The sequence below is a fragment of the Erythranthe guttata genome, chromosome 8 (genome assembly GCF_056151865.1).
Source record: "Erythranthe guttata isolate IM_541 chromosome 8, IM_541, whole genome shotgun sequence".
Lineage (NCBI taxonomy): Eukaryota > Viridiplantae > Streptophyta > Magnoliopsida > Lamiales > Phrymaceae > Erythranthe > Erythranthe guttata.
In genome coordinates, this window is record NC_142540.1 from 24,297,206 (window position 1) to 24,323,593 (window position 26,388).

Here is a 26,388-nt window from a genome sequence, read left to right on the forward strand (position 1 = left end):
AATATGGTATTATATGAGATAGAAACATGGTTATGTTGCATGATAAAGTTATGGCGTAATAATATTGCACTATATATTATATTTGGCATGATAACATTATTTATGAGAGCATGATAAACCTTGAATGCTCGAAGCATGTATAGATACTTTGAATGTTATTTCGATATGTTGAGATACATGGATTAATCTTGATATATGCATGAGATTTTGTTGAAATTCGTATGCATTATTTATATTAAATTAGTTCATAATATTATGAGATGTTAGTATTGTCGCATACATGAGACAACATATAATAATATTTTTTTATGATATGTTATATTATTTATATGATGTCTATGTCAATGAGTACATATAATTAGAAGCATATAACATATGTCTGTTGAAGCATAATTTTTATGAATTGGAAATTATGTTGTAGTACGTGATTAAATTATATGGATATTTATGCTATGATATAAATGATTTTCAGCATGAATAATGATGTTTACTCGGATAATGGTTATTAAATGTGCAAATGGATTATTTATTCCATATTAATCTTGAAATGCTTATGTACATATAACTATATAAGTATTTTGTATGCATAAATTATATGATATATGTGAATATTTGGAATTATGTAATTATGATTACGTGCATATATGTATGTTTATAAGCCCATGATTAGTTCTAAATGTTATGTTATACCATAGATATTCATGGTATTTGTGATATTATTATACTTAAATTCAATATTTAGTATATTGAATATCAAGTTGATGCACTTTTATCTTTAAAATGATAATTTTGTATGTGTGTGCAATTAGAGGCATATAATATTTGAAATTGATATCCAATCGAAACTCAAGAAGCTCAATTTCTAAAGGAATATTTGAGCAGTTGTTATCTAAATGAACATCGAAGATGATCAATCTATTGGATCGTCTTGATTTTTAGATATTGTATTCATAAGACATAAGTATAGTTTATGAATGAATGAAATCGAATTTTATGATGTTGAACATCTGATCCATTCGTAAAGCAATGGATGTTTTTCTTAAGGAAAATGTAAAACAAACTCTATACGAGAGATTGTTTTGGACAATTGTACTGTTGGATCAATATTTCTATATTGTGAACGGTAGGAGTTTGTAAACTCTAGATTTGAATTGTGTACAAACTGTCACAATTTGATAAGAACTTTCTTGATTTGAGTATCTTGAGAAGTTTCTTATAGTGTGTTCTATTAAGACAAAATAAACACAATTTGTATAAAGCTAAGTCACATTGGTGATTTACAAAATTGTACAATTTATGAGAAAAGTATTTGTTACTTTTGTGATATTTATACCAAAAAATTTATCATGTCTCTTTGTTAAGTAACAAAGATGAGGCCTTACAATCATTTAAATGAGAATGATCATGGTATATGAATAAAAATTGTTATTCAAAGTAATTGACGTGGATGATATGGAGTATTTTTTGACAAGTTTTGTACTTATCAAATCGCTAGTCCTTATCAACCACAGTTAAAAGTATTGAGAAATGAAATACTCGAACTGTTAATGAGTAAGAAAGCCATGTTTATAATTCTAGAGTAAGCTAGAATTTGTGGGGGAGATAATGGCTCACCACTTTCTCATTATTTTACCACATAAAGGTTTTGGACCATAGAAATGTGGGGGTGTTTTGAATAAGGTAAATGTACCAAAGTTGAACAAGTTTAAAGAGCCTAAAAATGTTTTTATGTATTACCCATATTAAGAAATAATATTTTTATTATAATTTTCTTTCAAATTTGATTTTGGATTATACATTTCTAATCAATATTTGATTTTTTATTTTATTTTGTAATAATATCACACATTTACGTAATTCATCTACATATATAATTCCTTAGAAAAAATCGACTACAGTACGTACCCTCGAGTAAGTTGCGCCCCTACAAATTTTTAGTATACCATATAAAATTTCGCACCCCCCCCCCCCAATTATATATACCTGGTTCCGCCACTGGCCTTGTTCCAATAATTGTTGTACTGCTTTGTTGGAACTGAAATAGTCGTTGTATCTTGGAGACAATTGCCGTAACCGAGAGCACTGCACGGGGCAAATTTGTCTTAAGGAGAAAGAACCTAGTTCTTGCCTCGACTACATTTTTCTTGTCAAACTTTTGTCCAAATTTTGTTCGTTCTCATTTCGAAATATACACACCCAAATAACAAAAATATCCGATGTAGTCTTCACCCGGTGTAGCATATAAATAACTGTAGACATATATAGCATGAAAAATATGTTTTTAAAAAAATCAAATTTAAATCGATGGAAACTTAAAACTGTGTTTCTTTATACACCAATATTATGAGAAAAATAAAATTATATTAATATTATAAAAATAATTTTCGAAAGAAGTAGAATTCATAGAACCACTTTTAATTCTCTAGGGGGCCCAGGCCGCCTTCTACGCAGCAACTCGGTCTATCAAGGTGTCCAATTATATGTTGTCAATGCTTTTGACAGTCAACTAACTCATCCTTTATATTTAATGTTTACTCCCAAAAAATTTGGAATAATAATAATCAAATTCTAAGTCAAATTTCTTGAATTTTCCCCCAGATATACCTCAACACTCAACAGCCTGTTTTTTGTTAAATCATATAAACCCAAGAATTCTTGACTTTTAACCTTTAATTTGACTGTTGATTGCCCTTTTGTCCAGGTCAAGTGATGGTTGAAATTGAAACTTGAAATTTTAAGTGTCCACATTATTACAGGTTGCTGTCAAATTAAGGTTCTTTTTGTCAATTAAAAAAATGATTTTTGGTTGAGTTGATGGAAATTGGATTTTTAATTTGAACCACAAAATATTGTTATTTGAAAAAAGAAAAGGAAAAAGTATATGTGGTCGTACATGCAAAAATTTAAAATATAATATATATATATATATATATATATATATATATATATATATATATATATATATATATATATATATAATATAAATAAAATATGGAAACTGCATATCTTATACATAAAAGTAATGAATGCTAGGGCATTAATCTAGGGGTGGTAATTGGTAAACGAGCTGAGCGGACTCGTGAGTTTGATAAGCCGGCTTGAAAAAGCTCAAACTCGAACTCGAGGTTGCGAGCTCGAGCTCTATGACGAGCTCAAACTTTTTTTTAGTTGTTCGTAAGCTCACAAGCCAACTCGCGAGCCTTGTTTTTTTATTCTTTTTATATATTATTATTTATTTAAATAATGTATAATAATATCAAATATTATAGAAATAATATAAAAGAACGTATATCAAAATGTATATATATATATAAAGTTTATTGTTTATTTTGTAATTTTTTTTTATTATAGTCAAAGTAATTTTTAAGAATACAAAATTAATAGTTAAAAAAGGGTAAATTACAACCACACCAGATGTATGGTCAAAATTACGAAAAAACCCCCTTCTGTTTGGATAATTACATTTACCCCTTAACATACTCATCTAGATTCCGTGGAATGTTTTCTAGCTTGTACTCGTTTTGTGCAAAAATACAGTTTCTGATGCACCACAATCTGATATACACAAGTAGGGGTCGTAAACGAGCCGAGCCGACTCGTGAGCTCGATGAGTCGGCTCGTAAAAAGCTCGAACTCGGACTCGAGGTTTTCGAGCTCGCGAGCTCGAGCTTTCTGACGAGCCGAGCTCGAGCCGGATTTTAGTTGTTCATCGGCTCGCGAGCCGGCTCGCGAGCCGGATTTATTATTATTATTTTTTATTTTTTATTTTTATTTTTTATATGTTATTTTTATTTAAATAATGTATAATAATATAAAATATTATAGAAATAAATACAAATATTAAAAAATATATAATCACAATTTAGTTTTTATTATTGTATTTTTTTAAAATAATTTTTAATATTAAAATAATAATTAAAAAATATTTAAAAAAAAAAAAAAAAAAAGAAAAAGAGAGAGAGATTGGGCTCGAGCTCGAGCTCGAGCTCGAGCTCGAGCTCGACAAAATTAACACGAGCTCGAGCTCGAGCCAAAAAAAGAAGAACTCGACGAGCTCGAGCTCGAGCTCGACAAAATTGACTCGAGCTCGAGCTCGAGCCAGCCAAAAGAGGCGAGCTCGGCTCGTTCACACCCCTATACACAAGCCCAAAAACATATCTTATGATCATCTAGCTTCAAAATGTGCAGCTCGAATGGGATAAAACGGGTCCAAAATTGAGAATATTCCATATAATTTAGAAGATTCCACTAAATTTGAAACCGCAAGGGTGGACGTGTAAGAAGATTTATAGTTGAGGGGTGGTTGTAATTACCCAAAAATGAGGGGTGGTTGTAATTACCCAAAAATGAGGGGGGGGGGGGGGGAGTTTCGTAATTTGACCATACCTCAATGGGTGGTTGTAATTTACCCTAAAAAAATCAAAATGAGCTTGGGCTCGAGCTCGAGCTCAAGCAAAAAAAAAAAAAAAAAAAGTCGACGAGCTTGAACCGGCCAATACATGCGAGTTCGGCTCGTTCACCTCTACATTAAACCTAGGAAACCTTAATGATATCTTTGTAATTACTTTTTTATATATTTTTTAAAATTAAATTATATTGCGTTAAAAAAAATTCATGTGGAATTCTTTCAACCTCAATCTCCTATTTTTCAGTAGTTCTCTCTAATTATTATGCAATGAAATTTTTAATCCGGGGAGAATGTTTGGCTAAGTTTATAAACTGTTAAAATTAACTTTTAAGCTCTCCCAAAGTGTTTGCTATTTTTTTATACGAAAATCTTAAATTTTAAAAAAATAAGCTGCTGAAGTTCGGTTTCGGTATCTATCTCCTAGGGCATTAACCCTAGGAAACTTTCGAAAAAATAATCCGATGGAGAGCAATCCAAAGTGTTTGCTAATTTTTTAAAAGATCTTAAAATTTTAAAAAAATATGCTGCTGGAGTTCAATTTCAGTATCGATTTCCTAAAGCATTAACCCAATGAAACATTTGAAAAAAATAATCTCATGGAGCTCATGGAGAGCAAATGATGTTTTTTTTTTTTTTGAAAGTACACCTACTCCACCTATTTAATTTAAAATATTATAATGAATAAAAATGGCTTATAAGATTATTATTCAAACACTTTAAAAATTAACCCTATAAATAAAAGGGGTAATATGCTAGAGGCCCCTATTTGAAAACATAATTAGATGTGGAATACAATTTTAATATTTTTGTATGAACTAAATCTTTTTTTAGAAACATAAATATGAGTCACATCCTCAATTTTTCTTTTATCCCTAGTTTACCCTTAACCTAAATCCATAAATTCTAAAGTCACGTTTCTCTCAAATTTATTTTTCTTTTTCCTTCTCTCACGCAATCTCTCTCTCTCTCTCTCTCTCTCTCTCTTGATATCTCTATTTCTCTCTATCTCTTTCGTTCTCCACCACTCCAATCCACTATTGAGGGGGGCGGTGGTTATGGCGATGGAGACGACGGCAATAAGCGGATGGTTGTAGAGGCAAGGAGACGGCGACTATGGTGGTGTAAGGTCAGATCTATGGTGGAAGGCGCGGCGACGGTGTTGGGCATGGATGATGGCGTGACGGCAACGTTCGGTGATGGTGGTGGATGGTGGTGGAGGAGCGGATCTAGGGTTTGGTGAGAAAAATTAAAAAAAATAAATCGATTTGGATGTCTACAGATGTCTGTGAGTGTCTATGGATGTCTGGCGGCTAGGGTTTGTAGGAGGAGTTAGGGTTTCAAGATGTCTATTGGTGACTACGGATTACTACGATTTCCTGTGGGTTTCTGTAGATGTCTACGATCGGAAAAAAAAAATCATAATTTTCAATTGATGTAGAAAAAGAAGGGAAAAAAAAACAGATTTTTATATAATCAAAAAATACCGAAAAAAAAACGTATTCTACGTAAGAATTAAAAAAAGAAAAAAAAAACGTAGTCTACGTAAGAATTAAAAAAAAATGCTAGATGCAAACTTAAAAATGTTAAATAATATCATAGTTCATAATAGTATATTTACAATTTGATGTAATTTCGAATTTGTGAGTGGATGTATATTTTTGGAATGAATTTAATAAATGATGCGAAACAAATTTTAATCAGAAAAAAACTTGTCACATCTTAAAATAACTTATCAAATGTAAGAGTTTATAATAATGTTAGCAAAACGGACCCTATATCTTCTATAGAGACCGATTTTTTTTTTTTTTTCTCTTATTAATATCACTGACCAACATAAAATTCACAATCCATGTTTAAAAGAGCAAAGAAAGATATCCTATATCCATAAAATCCTTTCCAAAATTAGAGAAATTTATTCTTTGAATTTTCAATATTATTACTCATATTTATATTACATATTAATAATAATAAATAAACAAAACTCAGAATCTTAATGGAAAATTATATAATTTGACTTGAGTTTCAAAATCAAGTAGGGCGAGCTTACCTTTTCAATGATTAAACAATTTGAAAAAGTCCCCCAAAAAAAAAAAGCCGCGTAAAAGTTGGATTCTTAATACATTTCCATTTTTTTAAATTATTGTTCTCTCTTTTTGTGTGCCCACTGTTAAACCTAGTTTCTCTCTCTATATATATATATATATACCTCCATTACTCATCATTTCATTACAAACCATTTTCTCTCATCAATTAATTAAGCTTTTTTCTTCTTCCAATTTTCCTAATTCGGACCAATCTATTAATTAATTAATTATGGGTTTGAAGGGATTTGCAGAAGGAGGAATCGCTTCCATTGTTGCCGGCTGCAGCACCCACCCTCTCGATCTCATCAAGGTTCGTATGCAGCTTCAGGGCGAGTCCTCCGCCGCCGCCCCTGTTCATACGGCGTCGCTCCGCCCTGCTCTCGCCTTCCAAACCACCGCCACCGCCAACCACATCCACAATTTCCCAACTCCTCCTCCTCCTCGAGTGGGTCCTGTCTCCGTCGGACTCCGGATCATACAACAAGACGGCGCCGGAGCTCTATTCTCCGGCATATCCGCCACCGTACTCCGGCAGACACTCTACTCCACCACGAGAATGGGTCTCTACGAGGTCCTCAAGACAAAGTGGACCGACCCGGAAACCAAAACCATGCCGCTGACGAGTAAAATCGGGGCCGGACTAGTCGCCGGAGGGATAGGCGCCGCCGTGGGGAACCCAGCCGACGTGGCGATGGTACGGATGCAGGCCGACGGGCGTCTCCCAATACCACAGAGGCGGAACTACAAGAGCGTGGTGGACGCAATCACGCAGATGAGCAGGAGCGAGGGGATTGGTAGCCTGTGGCGCGGCTCATCCCTTACGGTGAACCGCGCTATGCTGGTCACCGCTTCACAGCTGGCGTCGTACGACCAGTTCAAGGAGTTGATTCTCGAGAAGCGTCTCATGAACGACGGCCTCGGGACGCACGTCACCGCCAGCTTCGCGGCCGGGTTCGTGGCGTCGGTGGCGTCGAATCCGGTGGACGTGATAAAGACGAGGGTGATGAATATGAGGGTTGAGGAGGGGGCGGCGCCGCCGTACAAGGGGGCGGTGGACTGTGCGATGAAGACTATTAGGGCGGAGGGTCCGATGGCTCTCTACAAAGGATTCATTCCGACGATATCGAGGCAGGGCCCTTTCACCGTCGTTCTGTTTGTCACTCTTGAACAAGTCAGAAAATTGTTCAAGGATTTATGAACAAGAAGAATTAATTTAATTTAATTTATTTATTCTTTATTTTGATGACGTATGAAATTATGATACTAAATTTGTAACAAATTAAATACTATATATTGAATATTTATTGGAATCTTTAGTCAACTTCTGTTTCAGCGAGTAATATTCATACAGAGACGCAATAATTATGAATATAAAGATTATTTTTTATTAAAGAAATCTGTCTTAAAATATAGTTGATTTGAATAAATATCTCATAATTTGAGAGTTTTATTAGAATGTTGTACATTATTAATTGTGCTAGGAAACACGTGTCTGAGTGTTATTGGATATATAAATGTGGTTCTCATAAATTTAGGGGACACATCAATCTAATACGGGTAAATTACAAAAACTCCCCTGAACTTAGTTAAATTACGAACAAAGTCCACCTATTCGCAATTATAAAAATTCCCCCACGCTGGAAGCCATTGATGTCTTCTCCCTGAAAGTGCCAAAAATATGATTTAAGTTATAAACGAATTTGGCGAGTTTGATATATGTTTCAAGTTATAGCCGACTATATACTGCAAATTTGGTGTAGTCATATATATTGTATTAACATTTAAAAACATATTATCTATGTGATTATGTATTCCAATCTATATTTGTTTGTTACAAATTGTTTCATAATATAAATATTTAAATTGTGAATTTTGTTGTTGATGGAGTTATTGTATATGTATATAATGGTGATATAGTTTTCCCAAACACTGCTGTAATTTATATTAACCTTGATAATCAAATTAGAAATTCATATTAAATTTACAACTAGCTGTATAATTAAATTTACAAAAAAAAAAAAACAAACAAACAAGTAACCTGAAAATTAATTAACGTAGAAAGCATTTGAAATGAAATATAGCTATAATACAAAATATTTATTTCTTATAAATTACCAACTGCTCCATGAAAAAACTATTATTGATCTTCCTATAATTTATACTAATAAATAAAAGAAAATTAAATAAATTAATAAGCCATGAGGATTGGCCTTCTCTTCATCCATCACTAGAGTAAGCCCCCCTTTCTCTCAAAACATCGAAAACTTTGTCAGAAAATTCTAATAATAGTAATTATTTCCTTTATTGTTCTTCACATCTTTGCAGAGCATCGATCGAACTTCAAGAATAGATCGAGGGGGTTCGATGTCTTTCTCCTGTAACGCATTTCCAAGCAACCGTTGCATTTGCGAAGCAAATGTGTCGTCTAAAACCTGAATATATTTTACCAACAAAGTATAAATATTATCGATGCGAACCCAAATACAAAATAAAATAAAAAATTGTCGACACTGAATATTTATGAACAAGGGAAATATTTTTTATCGAAATTTATCGACTCTTGAATTAACTTACAGTGACTGCGACTCGAGAGGCTTTGTACCACGATTTATTTTCTTTCCTGTCTTCAAGAAACTTTAGCACTTCCTGCAATTAATCAAAACCCTCTATTTAGAACAAGTAAATTTTATTTAAAATAAGATGAATTATCAAAATCTGATTTTAATAAATCGAACCTGGCCCATGCGATCCCAAAAAGCTCGGCAAAGTATTACAAAAACTTGGGTTTCGAGCACAGCGTGCAATTGGTTAACTGTATTAGCCAACAACTCCTTCAAAGGCTGTATTCTGCTTCTCAAATCTGATTCTATCACATTATCCTTCGAATCTTGGATTATTTTCTTCAGCTTCGTAATGTTGTGCAGTTTCGTCTGTAAAACAAAATCATCGGAATTTCCAAATTTTCAGTCACCTATACTATATAATACATAGTAATATTGATATAATAAGTATCATTTTCGGAAATAAATTGGAATTTTGGAATTAAAATTGGATCGGAAATCAGAATCTAGTATATGTATTCCAATTTCATTAAAAAAAAAAGAAAATTGGAAATCGGACGGAATTCGGAAACTCTGTTCCGATTTCCACCCCCAGAGTCACTCGTCTATGGTAATTAAATTTAAAACAGTGCATAAAAAAAAATGAAATTACTAATAAAAAAAAATACTCACATTTGCAACAAGTTTATCAATAACCGCTTGCACGTAAACTCTGAATTTGGATCTTATCATCACCGTAATTTCACTGAGGCTCTCACCGGGGACCACATTGCCACTTTCGGGTATGCACTGGCCCCACAACTTCACTTGTGATTCTATTTGGGGTCGTAAAATATCGAGCATTCTTTTCATGGAATTCAAAAGAACCCCCAACTGAAAAAACAAAAAAAAAATTTGTCAAATAAATAAACAACTTTTTCGAAAAAGAAAAAGAAAAAAAAAAGGTTCATATTAATAATAATACCTCGGTCGAGACATTGTAAGGGGGCATATTCCCCTTGGCGAATTTCTGGACATATTTGAGTCCAAATTTCATAGGCATTGTGCTTTCTTTCAACGGAGATAAAACTTCAGCATACTGCTTCTCCAAGCTTTCCACTACTGCCTTTTCGATATCCGCAATCGCCTTTTTCAATATACAAAAAGAAAAGCACACATTAGAAATAACCTATTAATTCAAAAAATAAAAAATTAAACAAATTAATGCATATACATTTTCCAGTGCAAAAGTATATTCTGGCCAACGACTGATGATGACATCATACTCGGCAAGTGTCTCCTTTAGGCGGCCGTAGATATCGTCAATAAAAGGAGTTGTGGAATGCTGTGTGGTTAAGCTCGGACATTTAACCTGCGTTATTATTATTTACATTAAAAAAAATGAAACAACATAATACAGAATAAGCAGTCAAACAAACTGTGTAAAATCGAAAAAATAATTCGAGATTTACAGGATTAATAAATATTAAAACTAATTCAAGAATCATACCGAATCAAGCTTGCACATTTCCAGTAAAGCAAGACGCTTATCTTGAATCCAAATACTTATATACACGTGGAACAACTCTTTTGCGTCAACCCCACCTTTAATATAACTGCAACAAACTCCTTATTATTAACAATCAATATTTAAAATTATAAAAAAAAATTAATCACCATTAATTTATCTATTAGTACCTAATATTCCACAAAGAAAGATCCCTTTGAAAATCGGCAGTAGCTATAACAAGTTCGACGACTGGAGGTGTGGGTCCCGCAGGAGGACACGAATTAAGGAATGCCCTCAATCTGCTGTACAGTTCCGTGCTATAAATAGACGATGAAAGATTCGGAAGATCTACAAAACTGCATATAAAATATATATCAATTAGCAAAAATAGCCTGAGTGTAGAAAAAAAAAACATTGGACAAAGGCAAATTAAAATCACCTAGGAAGAAGATCCCGTTTATGGATTTCAATGTCGGTCAAAATCTCGTTACGGATATTCAGACAAAGTGTTTTCATTTTCTTGTAAGCTGTGTTGAGAGCCACTGGATCCAATAATATATTTTCGTGATTATTTGAAACAAATTCGTCGGTTTCTGACAGGTGTCTTCTAGACCTTTTTCTTGCAGCATTCTGTAATAAAAAGGAAAATGAAAAATGAGCATGTGTTTATTTGAGACTGGAAAATGTTTTTTTTTTTTTTTTTTTGGTTATACCTGAAAATATCTGCATAACTTTGACTGCACCTCGGGTGAAAGAATGTCGTGAAGAAGCTTGTAAAGCTTCAAAGCGGGGCCCAGAGCAGGTGCTGCTACTCCTGTGGGAGGTCGAAAAATATCTACAATACCTGAGGGAGATGATTCGTCGAGTGATTTGTAATTCTCGAAAACTAATGTGAGTATTTGCTCGATTTCTTCGGATACTTCTCCCAATAGGCGAACCTAAGCATAGAGGAGTAAAACTGTCAACATCAGCACTTCCGGAAAAAGTTCGATTTTGTTTTTGCAAGTGTAAAACTAATTCAAATTCCGTTCCAAAAAATATCGGAAATTCAGAATTTTTTCAATCGGAATTGGCGGATTTCAAAATTTCCATTTTATTAGTCCCCTTATAACATAAAATACATAATAATATTGATGTTATAAGTGTAATTTTCAAAAAACAAAAATTCGGAATTTTCGTATATTAAAATAGGACTGGAAATTGGAGTCTAATATGCATTCCAATTCTGTTTAAAGAAACAGAGATTTGGAATCCAGGCTGAACAATAATTGTTTCAAAATCGAAAATTATCGGGTCGGAATCGGCCGGATTCAGAAATTCCGTTCCAAATTCCACCCCTACCAAAATACACAACTAATTAACAATATTTGAAAGGTTCTCTCATTTTCATTCATTTTTCACAAGATATAAGATATTCACTTCGTGATACGATACGAGTTGCATACATGATAATTCACCAAAAAATGAAAGTGAAATTTAATAATTTGAATTCACGAACCTCTTGGTGACTCAACGTGCTTTTAGTTTTCCCTTTCATTATCACAGGTAACAGCAAATCGTGCACTAAATCAAGACAGTCTGCAGTTGGAGTAGCAACATCCATAACATACGAAAGATATCTGTAACAAAGCAAAGGAAATTGAAATTAAATAATTAAAACAAGTAAAATAGCAACCAAAAAAAAATAGAACAAAAACTGTTCCAATAAAAATATATATGTACCTGAGCTTCGTGTATGCTTCTGAAACTCCAAAATAAGATGCAAATTCCGTCACCAGCCACTTCCATGGACCATGTAGTAACAAATTCCTTTGCTGAAACTGTTGTACTTTCATCGCAGTCTCTAAAACAATATCGTACGCAATTGTCTCCGCCACAGATGCACACTATATAGAGATACAAAAGTTAGTCAATATATTTTCAACGGAAAAACATTAATTGTAAAAACAGCTAAACATCAATCAATTTTTACATGCAAAATGTTACAAATAATCAAGAAATATTGTTTGACAAAAATCGTAAAATACCTTACGACTACTTTCGTCAGTGGTAGTTGAATAACTGATGCATAACTGTATTTTGCCGACTTGTTCATGCTCCGGTTCCCGATATATAAAACACTGACGTAGTTTGTCCCCCTGCATTTCACAACCATTACAAAAGTCGGTCACAACACACTAAGAAAAAGTCAATAAAAAGTCCAACTTGAGATTCTAAATACCCTACCGATTCGTCAGCAATATCAGCCACTTGAACTAGAGCATGCCCACAACACTTTCCATTAGAATCCTGGACCTCAATTATCAGATCATCTCCAAATCCATCTGGCAAACTATATGCCACACAAAAAGAGTTCATAAATAAAAAAATCGTTCCTGTTTCGTCACGATAAAGAAATAATAAAAGGAAAAATGTGAAAAAAGCACATACAACAATCGAGTTTCACCAGATCCTGGCTGCATTCTAGCTGCATCTTCTTCAGGCGAACTTTTTAATCTCAACAAACACGAATATGATTCTGCATCAAAATAAATTAACAAATTCCATTCAACGATTTTTAGATCAATAAGAAACTATGGCAATGTCACGTTTCGATTTTGTTCCCAAAATAAATCAATATTTGTTAAGCTTTTCAAAACACATAATATCCCCTAATCAATTCCGAAAAAGTTTCTCTCTCAATCAGACATGATTCCGAAAATTCAGTATTTTCAAGCAACAAATACAAGAAAGATAAATATAAGTCAATAAAAATAATCATAATACCTTGTACAACTTGATAGGATGACGAACTGCTACGCCAAGCATTAAATCCAATCTTAATAAGCTCGGGAAATTCTTTTAAATACCTTCGAGTTCCAACAACTAGATACGCCATGCTTTGATGTAACAAAGATCCATTCACACCCATAACCGGTGTTATTACACGATCTCTTCGTAAAGCCCTTCTCTCAGAAGAGACAATTGATTTCACATTCGTTAACCGAAGATGCAAAGATTCCAACTTCACCATGGATGTTGACTTCAAAGATATAAATGTACAGCCGCTAGGTGGGTCCACCCCCATTTTCACTTTACGCACTGCACAATAATTGGATTTTAGAAAAGGAAATACATTTTCTACAAGAATTATGTATCGGCTTTTTTTACCTTGGACTTTAATTTTGCCGATTGTTTTCTTAGTCTTTATAGAAGCACCTTCACTGACAAGTTCTGAGGAATCTTTGGTCATTAGTTCTTCTTCTGATTGTAACAATATGTGTTTCAACCTATAATTCAGCGAGAAATAATTTAAATACCATCGGTAAGAATCTATCATATTTCCATGCAAAAGAAGCCAATAACTAATAACAGATGCTTTTTTACAGAACAATGACCAGCTGGCAATTAAACGAAGATGAAATAACTTCCAACATTACTTCAAATGAAATACAAAGGTGTATAAAAAATAAAAAATAAATTCGGTGAGATTATTTAGAAACACACACACACAAAACAGAAGAGAAAAAAAAAGTAACTATGATTACCCAAAGGCATCCCTCAGCAAAGCACATTCGTTTTCCAAAAAAGGAGGAGCTTCAGAACAGCCCCTGGCCCACGAGTGAAGACATAGACGTACACATGCATCGTACGAGAGAACAGCATACCAATAACCTAGCCCACTGTAATAACAGGAAAATAAAAAGATCCAAAATGAGTATTGCGAAATACAGATTTTTCACGTCATAAGAATATGTATATATATATATATATATATATATATATATATATATATATATATATATATATATATATACCTTGCATGATAAGTAGGATATCGAACTGGCAAAGGGTTAGAAGAAGATGCAGCAGCTGCATTCCTGTGGAAAAAAATAATCTTTATTAACTTCAGAAAAATTGAAGGTTATTATTCTAAAACCAAGAAATTCCAAAGACGTATTTATTTATTTATTTATTTTTATTATTGACATATATGTACCTTACAGATACTTCAGCAGGAGTTTCGACTTCTTGTGCAGAACTCGAAATTGTGCTTTTGCACTTGTTAGGTTCAATCTCAGATTTTGCTGAGCAAGTGTTGGAGTCATCAGCTCGAGAAATCGGAAGTTTCTCGAAGACTTGATTTGAAGGCTGAAAAGAAGAGCTTGCTAATGGGGGCGCACTTGGGATATCATCTTCATCATCATCGTAGATTTTATGCTGCTGTTTTTCATTGCGCAATTCCTGCAAAAACCATTATGTAAAATTAGAAGACAAAAATAAAAATAAAATAACTAGATAACTGGATGGGCTAGAAGTCCCTAAAAAATTGCTATTAGCTATGATAATTTATGTTTGTTAAGTTTTCCAACACGATTTCAAAGATTTCTCTCTCCTCGAAATGTCTTCAATAAAAAAAAAAAAAGCAAACAAATATCACTTCATTTTGTAAATTCTTCTTCCAAAACATATCAGAACAACTATGTAAAACTCATTAATAAAAAAACCCGAACCTGTTTCAGAGAATCCTTATTTGGCTGCACATTACTACTCGTGCCAAAAAAGTTACCCCCTCGATCAAATTTCCTCTCGAGCAAAACCCCATTATTGCTTTTGCCCCTAGGCGGTGTAGAGTTCACCTCCGAACTCGTGGCAGATTCCGACGACTCATCGTACACAAAACCGCGGTTCGCATTATTACTAAATCCACCACCACCACCTGTAGTGCGTGCATTGATATACACATTGTGTTTAGCACTGGGGACTTTATCATCTTGCGGAGAAGCTTCCGGGGAGTAGCGGGCCCCGTAGCGGTCATCCTCGGAATCTGAAGTGTCCATGTCAGACTCCGACAGGTCATTAATTACCCGGCTGACATTCATATGACCGCTCCGATATCTCGAAACAGAAGGCAAACCGAGGCTACTGCCACGATATCTCAGCCCATGAACTGAATCGGATTGTAGCTTCTGATGCGACATTTGAGAAATTTCACCTGTTCCCAAACATATTCCAAATCCAAATTTCAAATATCTCAAGAAAAAAGTAAATTAAATAAAAAATTCCTTTACTTCTTGCTTTTGGGACATATAAACAAACACCTGGCGCACAACCCAAAACACTTGGCGCACAACCCAAAACACATGCGCACCGAACAGATATAGATAATTAATCAACGGAGAAATCGAAGCTTTAAGCATACCAAATTTCTTCACGAAGAAGAACAAACAAAAGAGAACATGATTTTGAACTAGAATTTGTGAATCGAGTTTTGTTTTTCAGCAGCGAAACGCAGTGTTAAAACCCTAATTTGGGAGAATTAACTCATCATAAATCCCCAATGCAGAACACAACTCAATTTCCAAAAAAAAAATATCTACAGAACTGATTCCATTGCTCTCGAAGTTTGTGCCAAAAATCACCATAAAATAAAAAAAATAAAAACTCAAAAAAAAAAAAACTCGAGAAATTACCATAACCACCACTTACAATGTGAATTCTCGTGAGAGAAAATGAGAAATGCGAGAGAGCCCAACTCACTCTTTCCTTCCGTGTACACTAAATAGCTTTCCTTTTTAGCTTTTTCCCCTCTTTCAAGAATCTATTTTTCCGTCTGTTTCTGCTGTATATTTGAATTCCATTTAAAGTTTCAAACTTTTGTTTTAAATGCAAATTCTTTTCAGGTAAAGAAAATTAAATTCCTCTCTTTTGCAAAAAAAAGAAAAAGAAAAAAAAGTATACGTTGAGAAATGAAAAAAGTGGGGAGAGATTATAATGGGAGGTGGTGGGGTTTGGAGTTTGAATTTTTCTTGCAACGGTCGGGTTCAGTCTTTTTCTAGTTTTAGTGGCGCCGATTAAGATGGGGGGTTTATAGGTAATTAATTAATTCATATTTGTGGTTAATTAGGAATTAAGGAAATTGATTAGTGGTTTATAATTATAAGTATATGAAATATTCTAACTTTTATGAACTAAATTCTCTTTAGAAAAATAAATATGAGTCACATCCTCAATTTTTTTTTATCTCTAATTTACTCTTATTCTTAATCCATAAATTCTAAAGTCACGTTTCTCTCATATTTATTTTTATTATTTCTTCTCTATTTCTCTCTATTTCTCGATATATCTATCTCTCGCCATCTCTATCTCTCTATCTCTTTCGTTCTCCACCACTCCAATCCATTATTGAGTGGGGCGGTGATTATGGCAGTGGAGACGGCGACAATAAGAGGATGGTTATAGAGGTAAGGAGGCGGCGACTATGGTGGTGTAAGGTCAGATCTGTTAGGATAGTAGACTAAAAATCTCGGTTTTAGCTATAATTTTATTACTGAATTAATAAAATAGTTTATTATCATTTTATAAGAATCTGCACTATGGTATTCAATGCATTTAATTGATTGTTTGTCAATTAATTAAAAGCATAAGTCTAATATTCTAATAGTATTCGAGATGGTGTGCTACGGCGCACAGAAAGATCATTTCGAAAGTTCGTTTAGAATATAAAGATAAATGTTCACAATCTAGATGAAAATGGACTAACCATTGGTAAAAGATTGTAGCACCATATTTAAGTGATTGGTCTTGATCACAGTGAATAGAGAATAACTTTTGTAGTTATTGTTTTGACTTATTGTGCTAGCACATCCGGCATGTGTTGAACCGGACAAAGTGAAATAATTGTTTCATCACTGTTCAAAATGAAACTGTATTATTTCTAGTTGACAGTAAATTACTTACTCTCTTAATCCCTAGATAATTAACATACATATTTAATTGATGATCTCTACTTTGATGTCACAATGGGAGAGATTCCTATATTGAGTCAAATGGCCCCCGGTGCGTTGGGTAGAGACATTAAGAATTAATAGGTGGAAATTAATTATCGAAAGGAATCCACATCTCTGAAATATGAGATTGATATTAACCCTTGAGTAGCTTATAAGATTTGTTTATGCCAAGTCCTGGCCAGGTGGATTTCGTATCCGGCATACTCAAATAAGGTAAGCGGGCAAGACTCATGGAAAGAAACCATTTATTTTATTTAGCAGTGAATAAATTATTTGGTGGTTATAAGATATCTTAATGTGGGGAGAATCTAAGTAATGATCGACCGGAGCTCGAATGTAATATTTGAGAATATAAACGGGAGTTCAATAATTATTTGGTAGTGGAAAATAAATAATTATTTAATGATTAATTAAATGAATTCTTTTAAGAGTTTGGATTTAATTAATTATTAGTTGTCCGATTTATATTTTCTCCTTTAGTCCCTATTGTAGCCCAATGGATTTTCTAATTAATCGAGAAAATAAAGTTCAACTAATATTATATATTAGAATTAATATAGCCGAAAATTAAGTCCCCTTTGGATTGTAATTTTCGACTATATAGAGTTATAGAAGGAGTTGGATTTGTTTCCATATAATCCTCTCTATGTGTGACTCTAATTCCTTGTGCTATATATAATAGAGATTAGGTTGATGAGAGGGGATAACTCCTACACGCATATTCACGTTCCGGAGATGAGAATATTTTTCTCTTCTTCTTTTCTCTCTAAGTTTCTCGATTATAGATTTAGATTTCTTCAAGTACAAGTCCACCCTTGTAGAAGAATTATTAATCCGGGATATACAATAGAAGATTATAGGCTTTTAGAGCAAACTATAAATCCCGAATTTTCTGAGCAGTCCTGCGAAGAAATTCACCATAAATCAACCTTTAGTCGGATAGGCTCGAAATTTATACAGTAGCTTCCTAACCCTTAGCTCTACAATTCATCCAAAGGGTTTCTCGATCGGATTAACGATCGCGGAGATATCGATGAAGGAAGATGACTGGAGATGACTGGAAATTTCTAGACAGCAGTTCATCGAGGATTGAAGGCTTGGTGTGGATCCTCGTTCGTGCGCCGAAGATAGAAGCGGATCTGCTCGCCAAAACTGTAAGTTGCTAGATTAGATTTATTCCGCTTTAAACGAATCTAATCAAAGCATGTTAATAAAATTAAAACCGGCTAATCTAGAACCTCTTGCGAATTTTTATTGAATCCTGGGCTTCACATCCCAACAACATCTATGGTGGACGGTGCAGCGACGGTGTTGGGCATGGAGGACGGCATTGGCTGACAGCGGCGCTCGATGTAGAGGTTGCATCTGGAAGCTCAACGACGTTGGACAGGGGATGGCAGGCTCGTTGTTAGTTTATAACCAATAGGGATAGTCATGAGGTGGGCATGGGTGTGGGGAGAGGGAGAGGGGGTGTAGTGGTGGTGGTGGTTGTGGAGCGGATCTAAGGTTTGGTGGGGAAAATTTAAAAAAAATCGATTTTAGATGTCTACAGATGCTTGTGAGTATTTATGGGTGTTTGGCGGCTCAAATGAGGAGTTAGGGCTTCAAGATGTCTGTGGGTGACTACGGATTACTACGGTTCCTACGGGTTTCTGTAGATGTCTACGACCGAAAAAGAAATTAAAAAAATCATAATTTTCAATTTACGTAGAAAAGAAGGGGAAAAAATATTTTTTTATATAATGAAAAAATACGAAAAATGAAAAAAAGAAAAAAGAAAAAAGAAAAAAGAAAAAAATGTGTTCCACTTAAAAATTAAAAAAATAAATGCTAGATGCAAACTTAAAAATGTTAAATAATACCATAGTTTATCATAGTATATTTACAATCTGCTTTAATTTCGAATTTGTAAATGGATGGACATTTTTTGAATGAATTTAATAAATGATGTAAAGCAAATTTTAGTTAGACATGTCATTTAGTTATAATAAAGTTTGTCACCAGGGACTTATATGTTAAAACCCCTATTTTTAAACATTCTAAACTTTTGAAAATAAGCAAGGGTCCTAGCAATAACCTCCTTTTGTGTCTTTTGTTCTTGAATACGTTTCACAGGTGTATGATCAACATGATTATCATTGTCCATTCAATGTCCATTCAAGGGAGGGTTGTATAAATAGGAAAGAGACTTCATTTTGAGCTATTGCACAATAAAAAATAAATGTAAATACAAATCCCAAAATGAGAAATAAAAGGACATTGGTTTTTGCAATCGGCAAATAAATAGGTAAGCACTAGATTAGTAAAAACAATCACTCAAAATATTCAGGTGATAAATAAATATTCCAGAATAAAAAGTTATAATTGAAATATAAATCATCCGCACGAAATAAACATTTTGTGGTCTCGAACCCATATATCACTTTATCCGGTTAGTATTTCATACAATTTTATTTACAGAGGAACTCGCCGACATAATAAGCTAGTATTTCATACAATATTTTCAACACACAATAATTTTAAAATGAAAAGATTAAAAACAATAAAGTATAGGATAAATTACAATAATCCCATGAGGCATAGTCAAATTACGAAAAAATCTCTCATGTTTATCAAATCGGCAACGGAGGTGATATTCACGATAGCAAAATTACGAATGCGGGTTTAAAAAATCCACTCTCTACCTATCTTTGTCTCTCTACAATTTTATTTTTAATAGCTTTTATATTAGAAATCGTTCCAAAACCTATGTTATTGTAGCGATTTGTAAAGAAAAAATAGTGCATCAAATGAGGATCGAGATACGGAACCCAATGAGGTAAAATTTGTTCGTTTTTGTTCTATAAATCACGAAAACGCGACTCAAGACCAATTTGGACGCCGAAACATACGTTTCACGACCAAACTGGGCGCGAAAAAGCCTGATTCACGGCCAAACCGAACGCCCGGTTTGGGCGCGCAAAAGTACTTCCCGCGCCCGGTTTGGGCGCGCAACACAGCTTTCCGCGTCCGGTTTGGGCGTGGAAAAATCGAAAACCTAACATTAACAACAACCCCAAATCGTGATTTTCTGGAGATTTTCACATGATTAACCACAAATTCAATATATATAACTACTTTAGATGATTAATTACCTTTCAAATTGACGAGATTTTTGGATTTGTGACAAAGGTTGAGGATTTTTGTGAATTTTGGGGCTTTTGGGGATTTTAGGGTTTGGGTGGATTTGAGCGTTTTTAGAGAGACAAAGAGAAAACTATTATGAATGGCATTCGTAATTTTGCTACCGCGTAAATCATTTTAGAATCAACAATTCCTGAGGTATGCTCAAATTACGAAAAAATTCCTTCAATTTGGATAATTACATCCACTGTTATGGTCATCTTGCTTCAAATGTAGAGTTCAAATGAGATAAAACAGGTACAAATTGAGAATATTCCATATAATCTAAAAGATTCCACTAAATTTGAAACCGCAAGGGTAGACATGTAAGAAGATTTATAGTTGAAGAATAGTTGTAATTACCTAAACAAGAGCAATTTTTTCGTAATTTAACAATACATCAGGTATGATTGTAATTTACCCTAAACTGTGACATGCACATTCTATTTCAGTTTTAAACAAACTGAGTTCACAGCAAGTTTACAATCACAGATTGCATGCATAAACTTATATTCTTTACACAAAGATACTATCATTTATCGAATCAAATAAAATGGCCTAAGGCGAAAAACAATTTATTGAACGAGGGAAAAAAAGAGAGAGCAAATTATAGATCTTCAGTCATTAGTCATCCTTTGAACCAAGAACCTGCTGTTTAATCTGTTCAACTCTCGCAAACAACTCATCTCTATTTTCCTGCAAATAATTATGAATAATAATCAGTTCAACTCCGAGCAGACGAAAAGAAAATGCAGTGTCAGACATTGAAGGGAATATTCTCGGAAGATGCTAACCTTAAAAATTAGATACCGAGAGCTGAACCAGATTGTGTATCCAAGACCAATAAGTTCCAAAACTTTTGGGAGCTGAATATTAATCGAAAAAAATCATCTCCGAATTAGTAAAAAAAAAAAAGGTCAATTAATTAAATATTAATTATTCGTGCGTTGAAAAATCATCACTCACCACTGGGATAGAATCAACGGCACCAACAACAGCTGCAGATAACCAAAGTGCAAGTGCAGCGCCACCACCAAACACGAGAACTGAATATGTATCTTCATAATCAAACTGAGAAAAAAAAAGGAGAATAATTTTCATGAGATTCGAACTCCGTAACAAATTATTTAAACATGCATTTTAAGTAATTTCTTTTGTAATATATTTGAAAAATTTGCAGAATTTTTTCGGATACTCTCATAGAATCCAATTAAGGAATATCCCGATTTTTAATTCACCTAATACCCTCTACCAACAAACACATTATTTTGCTCTACTTTTCCAATATAAGATATAACAAAATATCACATGACAACAGATAAAACAATACTTAAAAAAATGAAATCATACAAAAAAAAAACTTCCCAAATAAAATTTCACTCGTATCAAAAGAATAAAACATATAAGGTTGCTCAGGTAACCGCTCAGCACCAACATTATAGTCGATGTGTCATAAAGCATTCAAGAGCTTTCGAAAGAGTTAAATATACTCATCATAGCAACCGAGTTCTAACCGACAGCTGGCACCTCTTACATTAACAAATAATATATCATTTAACCTTTATTAGAGGAGCTTTCTCTGTTTTCCCTTAGCTGGTTTAAATTTCAAAAATCGAAAATTTCACATCGGAAAATCGAACATTACTTTAAGAAGGAAAAAAGAAAACCTTTATATCAAGATCCTCCAAAAACTTCAACAATTGAAGGGGATCGTCAACTAAAGAACCTTCTTGCGGCGAATCATTCAGCTGAATATCGTAATTTTGATTCGTTTCATTGGGGCGCGTGTTTTCCACATCAATCACAGAATCAGCTTCATTTAAATTAATTTTCTCGTACGGAGTTGTCTCTGTAGATGTTCCATCAGATGTCGATGACCTCAAAGATAAATTGATGCTTTGTCTCAATCCTGTTTCCATAACCAAATACATTTAAATAAAAATAAAAAAATTGACTGAAAATCGGTAAGATAGAACAGGAAATTAATCGAAATTTCAATCTAATTATACATACGAAATGCATTTATCGAAAATCATATTTCTCATCTTGTTAAAAAAATCGGTGAGGGGAAATTATCAATAACGCCAAACGATTCATTACACAAAAATAAAAAAAAAATAAAAAAAAATAAATAAAGATAAAAATCAGTAAATATTTCAACAATTTCCAGTAACATCCATTAAAGAAGAATCGAGAGAGCTTGAGCTGAAGCAAAATCAAACGATACTGATAATAATAACAAAATCAGAGATATTTTACAGAATAAAAAACCCTAGATCTTGCTCAATCGCAAAGAAATGACACTCAATTCTCCAAAAAAAAGGGGGAAATTGAAAATTAATTACCAGAGCTGGAGCGAAGTTGATTGAGAGCGAAAGGCGACTGGTTTCTGCAATTGAAGGATTGAAATTGAAAATTGGGAGGAAGAATCTTCGGCGGAGGGATTATTAAAGGAAGGTTAGAAACGCCTCGAGCAGTGCAGAGTTCCATTGTTGCGATCATGATTTATTAAAAGAGGGGTTAGGGTTCTTGGAAGTATATATAGAGACAAAAAGCTAGGGTTTAACGAATGTTGGTCGGTTTGGTTTGGGTTTTGGTTCTACACTTTCACTTTTTTTGTGCCGAAAATGTGAGACACCAGTCGAGTTCAATTTGAAAAAAGGTGTTTCTTTGGATACCCTTGTAGGGGCAATTTTGTCATTTTACATTTAGTACTTTTCATTTTAGTTATTGTTTAATATTTCATTATTTTGTACAGCTAAGCCTCTATAAATTAATGCAGTAGGGACTACCAAAATTCTATTAATTTAGCGGAATATTAAATTATCGAACTAATAATTTAGTAGGTTTTTACCAAATTGGAACCAAAAGAAACTATTATTTAAGCAAGGTTATTAATTTATCAAGTTTCTATTGTATTATGATCTACACATGCAATTTTTTTTGTATACTACCATGCATTAATAAATTTAGCAATTTTCATATGCATCTAAGTAATAGTATACTAGTATTATAGGTTGGATTTGAGTCCGATATGAACCTGAAGTCTGAACAATATGTGAGTCGAATTTGGCAAATAAATATCAAACAACATGATACGTGAATGTTAGCTTTCAACAATAAAATCCGATGATATTTCAGTTTGAGTTTTTCGAAATTCGTATATTCCAATTGTCACTAGGGATAGTCGATGGATACATGTTTATTGGGTTTTGAATCCAAAATCAACACGTTTGAGGGGACTTGGGTAGGCTAATCGAGTATGGGTCGAATCATGGGTTTAAACTTTTAGAAATGGACAGTATATGATCGAGTAACATATCTTATAGTAAGAATCAATCAGAGTTATATTTCATAAAAAGCTAAGTTGTGATTTTATTATCAAAGTTTCAATTTCCATCTTTTCCGTTATTTCCATTTACGTATATTTTCACTATTTCACTTTCTCGAGTCTCATTTCTCGTAAGTCATATCTTCCACTTGTCGACTACATCTAACAGTCCTAACTTTTCAACATTATTTATTGTAAAAACTAAATATAATTAATAATATATATGCATTATTCATTAAAAATCTTGTTTGATATTATCAGATTTAGTAGGTCTAGTGGGTCAGAACTCAGAACGTTAGATTCGTTTATCGATGAGTATAAAATAAAGCGGTTCGAGTTTCGAAATTAGACAAACTCATTCAAGAATCGACCCATTACCATCTATAATTACCACTGCAACGTTACACAAGACAATGATTAGAATTAGCAATCCTTCAATTTGATGACCAAAGTTCACGTGGGGTAAAACATTAATGTAACAATGTGCAATTATGATGGGATGTTCCAAAATCAATAATTAGTGGCACCTGTTTAGGTACATTTGTTAAGGAATAAATATTATTTTAGGTGAGTCCCAACAACTTGGTGACTGCTCCATTATTGTTTTAGCCCCCTTCATAAAACAAATAATAAATAAATATAGAGGAAAATATCCCTCAAGTTTATAACGATTTCACATTTGGTCCATCATATTTAAAATATTTAACACTTGTGGTCATTTTGTCAATTTTCCATTTGTATTAACGGAATCAAGCATGTGCCCATCACTGCATGAACTGACTGACTAATGATAAATTGATGAAAATGATAAAAAATGTTGAATTATTAAATATGTCAGACGATCAAATAATTTTTTTTGAATATGGAAAACGAAACGTGAAATCAGTGTAAATTTGAGGGATGAAAATTGTAATTATGTATAACATGAATCTCAACTTTATATTTGAGGCATGCACATCTATCAACTTTTGAAATGTGATGCAATAGTGGTAAGTTAGATCATAAGCTAAATTAACGGAAAACCGCTTAAATGGTTTATAAAGTTATTTGTCTTGTTTATATTGTATAGTAAGTCTGCTTATAATTAAATAAACTAGAATTGTTAGTATTTAGGGGGTGAAGATTGGACATATTGGGTTGTCATTTTTGGAACAAAAATACAAGTGAAAAACTAATTCCAATTATTTTAGATGTAGTGGAATTTGGAAGTTCTATTTTTTACTCATCGGAAATATCAAATACATAATAATATTAAGGGCAAAGTTCAATTTGCCACCCCTGAATTATGGGGTGTCGCAAACACACCTTTCAATTACGAAATGTACCAAATACATCCAATAATCCAGGGGTATTTCTAAAAGAAAAAATCCGTATGTTTTAAATTTACATTTGAAGATTATATATAAAAATTCAAAATTCAAATTCAAATCGACGAAAAAAAGAAAATCGTTTTCATTTTCACCCTTAGTAGTACTAGATAATTTTTTTCAAAAAAAAAAAGTACTAGATAATTGATAGCATGGATATTTGCACAAATAAATTTGGGCCTCGGTGTTTGAATAGAACTGCTTGATATGGTGAACTAGCCCAAAAAAAATTCTATTATGGAGTGGTCCATATATTCCATATGGTCAAGCAAAATAATATTAATTGTTTGAATTTATTTTTCTCAAAAAAATAGACATGAAAAGATTGCGACCACCTCAAATAATAGTAAGACTGTGCAATGAACTTTAATCAAAGAAAAATTGTCATCACCTCAAATAATAACATATATATATATATATAGTATTACTATTTGATGTTGTATCACTCACCTTGGGTAGATTAAGAGAATGCAATAGTAGGTCACTTCACGCGAGTATGTGACTCAGGTTGAGTCACTGCCATGGGGAACTATAAACGCTTGGGTCTTGAACCTGCACGTGTAAGCACACATAAACTAAGCTAGATTGTTCTTTCAGCGGAAACCCCTTCGCGCTCAAGTCAATATATAGTTGCCTAGGCAACCAGATCCTACGTAACACAATAGACTTCTAGGTAACTCATGCGTAGAGAATATTACGTATCTTAAATAGTGAGCTAGATGAGTTATTTATAATGTAATTAGTAAAATTCTTATTAAAATAAAATTTTAAGTGGGATAAGTAAATCCTAATGAACTTATGCTTGGTCTAATAAGACATATCACTATTAATAAGAGAACTTGCAGCCACCCAAAGTACACTTGTACCAAAAATATAAGATGCACAACGAGCTCAACTTAAAAAAGGTTGAGCACTGAGGTTCGAACTCGAGAGAAATAACACATCACTCACTTACTCCAACAACTAGATAACCTAATATTTTTTTCATGTTCTATAATATGAAATACAATTAAATCGAGTTACATGACATTTATTCGAGATCGATGGTTAAAACTTAAAAATTCATTTGAGTTCGAGATCTATAACATAATAAATTAAATTTTTTGAACTAATTTTTTCATTGGTTCAAATTGGAGCTCGATTAGAATAAATTAGCATAACATGTATTAAAAAATAAAAAATCAAATCACTCTAGCTCGAATTGTATTCGGCTCCA

General features: G+C 33.2%; 3 protein-coding genes and 1 non-coding gene across 5 annotated transcripts; 1 reads left to right on the plus strand and 3 right to left on the minus strand.

Moving 5' to 3' along the window:
- The first annotated feature begins 6,396 nt into the window (after window positions 1-6,396).
- On the plus strand, window positions 6,397-7,813 carry LOC105965013 (mitochondrial uncoupling protein 5). Its single transcript, XM_012989523.2, has one exon. The coding sequence runs from the start codon at window positions 6,722-6,724 to the stop codon at window positions 7,688-7,690; it is 969 nt and encodes a 322-aa protein (XP_012844977.2). The 5' UTR covers window positions 6,397-6,721; the 3' UTR covers window positions 7,691-7,813.
- A 713-nt stretch (window positions 7,814-8,526) lies between these two features.
- Window positions 8,527-16,348, minus strand: LOC105965145 (uncharacterized). Of its 2 annotated transcripts, none has more exons than XM_012989665.2 (22): window positions 16,012-16,348; window positions 15,036-15,517; window positions 14,522-14,766; window positions 14,340-14,402; window positions 14,070-14,204; window positions 13,693-13,811; window positions 13,309-13,623; window positions 12,973-13,060; window positions 12,769-12,874; window positions 12,570-12,680; window positions 12,265-12,428; window positions 12,041-12,161; window positions 11,256-11,480; window positions 10,982-11,172; window positions 10,731-10,898; window positions 10,543-10,648; window positions 10,267-10,404; window positions 10,018-10,179; window positions 9,726-9,926; window positions 9,228-9,422; window positions 9,067-9,138; window positions 8,527-8,924 (listed from the first exon to the last, which is right to left on the minus strand). In XM_012989665.2, the coding sequence occupies exons 2-22, from the start codon at window positions 15,501-15,503 to the stop codon at window positions 8,772-8,774; spliced, it is 3,546 nt and encodes a 1,181-aa protein (XP_012845119.2). In that variant the 5' UTR covers window positions 15,504-15,517; window positions 16,012-16,348; the 3' UTR covers window positions 8,527-8,771. The 2 variants fall into 2 exon arrangements, with proteins under 2 accessions (XP_012845119.2, XP_088678621.1); XM_088822495.1 differs by lacking the exon at window positions 16,012-16,348 and adding an exon at window positions 15,725-15,969.
- A 4,542-nt stretch (window positions 16,349-20,890) lies between these two features.
- Window positions 20,891-23,117, minus strand: LOC105965008 (uncharacterized). Its single transcript, XM_012989514.2, has 5 exons — window positions 22,820-23,117; window positions 22,142-22,383; window positions 21,441-21,545; window positions 21,269-21,340; window positions 20,891-21,170 (listed from the first exon to the last, which is right to left on the minus strand). The coding sequence occupies exons 1-5, from the start codon at window positions 22,974-22,976 to the stop codon at window positions 21,099-21,101; spliced, it is 648 nt and encodes a 215-aa protein (XP_012844968.2). The 5' UTR covers window positions 22,977-23,117; the 3' UTR covers window positions 20,891-21,098.
- LOC148768885 (small nucleolar RNA snoR128) lies at window positions 21,883-21,976 on the minus strand. Its single transcript, XR_016033363.1, has one exon. It is a non-coding gene; the product is annotated as a small nucleolar RNA snoR128 (small nucleolar RNA).
- Window positions 23,118-26,388: the final 3,271 nt, after the last annotated feature.